The 2,138-nt window shown below is 42.3% G+C and overlaps 1 protein-coding gene across 1 annotated transcript; it reads left to right on the forward strand.

Annotated features, from left to right (window-relative positions):
* Positions 1–235: 235 nt before the first annotated feature.
* Positions 236–1,870, forward strand: LOC113036672 (uncharacterized). The gene is made up of 2 exons (XM_026193097.1): positions 236–976; positions 1,010–1,870. Exons 1-2 carry the CDS (start codon positions 468–470, stop codon positions 1,839–1,841), a joined length of 1,341 nt encoding a protein of 446 aa, XP_026048882.1. The 5' UTR covers positions 236–467; the 3' UTR covers positions 1,842–1,870.
* The last annotated feature ends 268 nt before the right edge of the window (positions 1,871–2,138 follow it).

A 2,138-nucleotide genomic window follows, 5' to 3' on the forward strand; every position in this document is an offset into this window, starting at 1 on the left:
TTTTGGACCAATTTTGTGTTCTCCAATCTTTAAGCACCGGTTTGAGCACCGTTTGAGCACCGGCACCGTTTCAAAAGTACCGATTTGGCACCGGTATCAGATAAAACCTAAACGATACCCATCCCTATTCTTAATATTAAGATTTTATGGCTTTTAAAAAAATATACTACAGTTATTGCACACAAAGAAATCAGCTGATTCTTGCTGGTTTGGGGTCCAAGGCAGTTCAGCTCTAGGATCAGTGTCTCTGAGATTTACAAACTTCTAATAATTTTTTTCTTATTTGAGCTGCAAAAGGTTTTGTAACATTAAGCAGACAGAGCACTTGATACTGAGCCAAATGCTTCAAAGTGTTCCTTGATGATGTGATAAAGAAGTGGCGTTCCTCCTCCAACCACAAACAGGAAGCTCATGAAGCGAGCAGTGTCAGTGCTTGTACGACACTCACCAGGAGACCTCTGAGCAGGATGGCTGCAGTCGCACAGCTCTGCTTCTCCCTGCTGTTCACTCTCATCAGCAACATTCATGCAGAAGAATTTATCGCCATAAGAAAAGAAGGAGACTCTTTACAGTTCAAGCTCCCAGATCGAAACAGCTTCTGCATCACCTCCAGACGTGTTGGTGAAGATACTCTGGTCCTGTGGAACATCTCTGACCCCTGGAACAGAAACTTCACAGTACATGAAGACCTGACAGGACGACTCTCATTTCCTGAGACATTTCATGGTTCTCCTTCATTTACTCTCAACAACCTGACCCACTCAGACTCTGGACTGTACCGAGATGTGTGCTGGACTCAGGGCAGCGTGACATATGAGAGAAACATCAGCCTGACTGTGTGCAAGACAGTAAAGGGGGAAGAATCTATCATAGCTTCTGATTCTACTGTAGACGTACAATGTAAAGGAGCAGGTGAGAATCTGACGGTGCGTTGGATCAGACATTATGGGGAGTGGCAACAAGCCGGGCTGAGTAGTTTTGAAGTACTACTACAACTACTCAGGACGAGTTTCAAAGACAGAATTTTGAAGGTGAATAAAGTCCAAGAAAGTTTCCTGCAGGTGACAAACGCATCACTTCTTCATGTCAACACACAACCAACGTCTTACATCTGCCTGGTGATGAACCAACAGCAGTGTGTGAGCACTTACTCTGTAAGTTTGACCAAACGTACAAAGCTACGTTATGCTTCAGAGGGAGACACAGCTGTGCTGGAGTGTCCCTTCATGGACCCCATTCATGACCAGCCCCCAGTTTGGTGGAGGGAGGCATTTGCCTACAATATTGATCAAGAAGTTGGTCAAAACTTCTCGCTGGTACTTCCATCACTAATGTTAAATGATTCAGGTATCTACAGCTGTTCAGGTGAAAAAGTAATGCACGCGTACTGGCTTTTGGTGTGCCCTAAATTTGGTCCACCTGCAGTAAAGGTTTTCTCAGAGGGAGATGAAGTCACTATGAGATGCTCTGATGATTGGGAAAATAGTACTTCGGACTTTATGTTCATGAAGTCGATCCAAACAGAAGGCAAAATTGTGTACGATGATAAGTTCTGCAGTGACAATAGAATCACTTGTTCCCGTGACAGCCTGATAATCTCTAATGTCGCACTGGAAGATGCAGGAGAGTATGTGTGTGCAGGTTCTGAGTCACAGGATGAGTGTGTGTCAGCAGAAGCATTTGTTCTGATCCACAGAGAGCCCTTTGGGGTTTACTCGACCTTCTACAGAGTCAGGTGGATACTGCTCAGCGGTCTGCAGGTGATGCTTTGTGTTGTTGTGGTCTGTGTGATACAGAAAACCAGGAGAGGAGAGCAGCTTTCAGCTCAGACACACACTTAATATGCTTATCAGCATTTATAATGATAATAATACCATCATTATTATTATTATACATACAACAAGATGAAAACAAAAACAAACAAAAATATTATTGTAGATGTGAATCTGTACTCTGACCTGATTGGACGGCTCGGGCTCTATCTGATTATGATTTTATCTTGTCACTTATATGTATATTATCTTTGCTGATATTGTATTTCAACTATAATGATTTTGTGATTTTGTGTGTTTTATGTGATTTGATGTTTATCCATATCTCATTCATGTATCTCTCAGAGTATCATTTTGAATATTCTT

This window comes from Astatotilapia calliptera, chromosome 14 (genome assembly GCF_900246225.1).
Source record: "Astatotilapia calliptera chromosome 14, fAstCal1.2, whole genome shotgun sequence".
Taxonomy (NCBI): Eukaryota; Metazoa; Chordata; class Actinopteri; order Cichliformes; family Cichlidae; genus Astatotilapia; species Astatotilapia calliptera.

Bases quoted from the DNA above. Each gene is read 5' to 3' on its own strand.
- LOC113036672 (XM_026193097.1), top strand. From the start codon at position 468: ATGGCTGCAGTCGCACAGCTCTGCTTCTCCCTGCTGTTCACTCTCATC. The intron at 977-1,009 runs TTTTGAAGTACT...ACTCAGGACGAG, and splicing joins CAACAAGCCGGGCTGAGTAG to TTTCAAAGACAGAATTTTGA.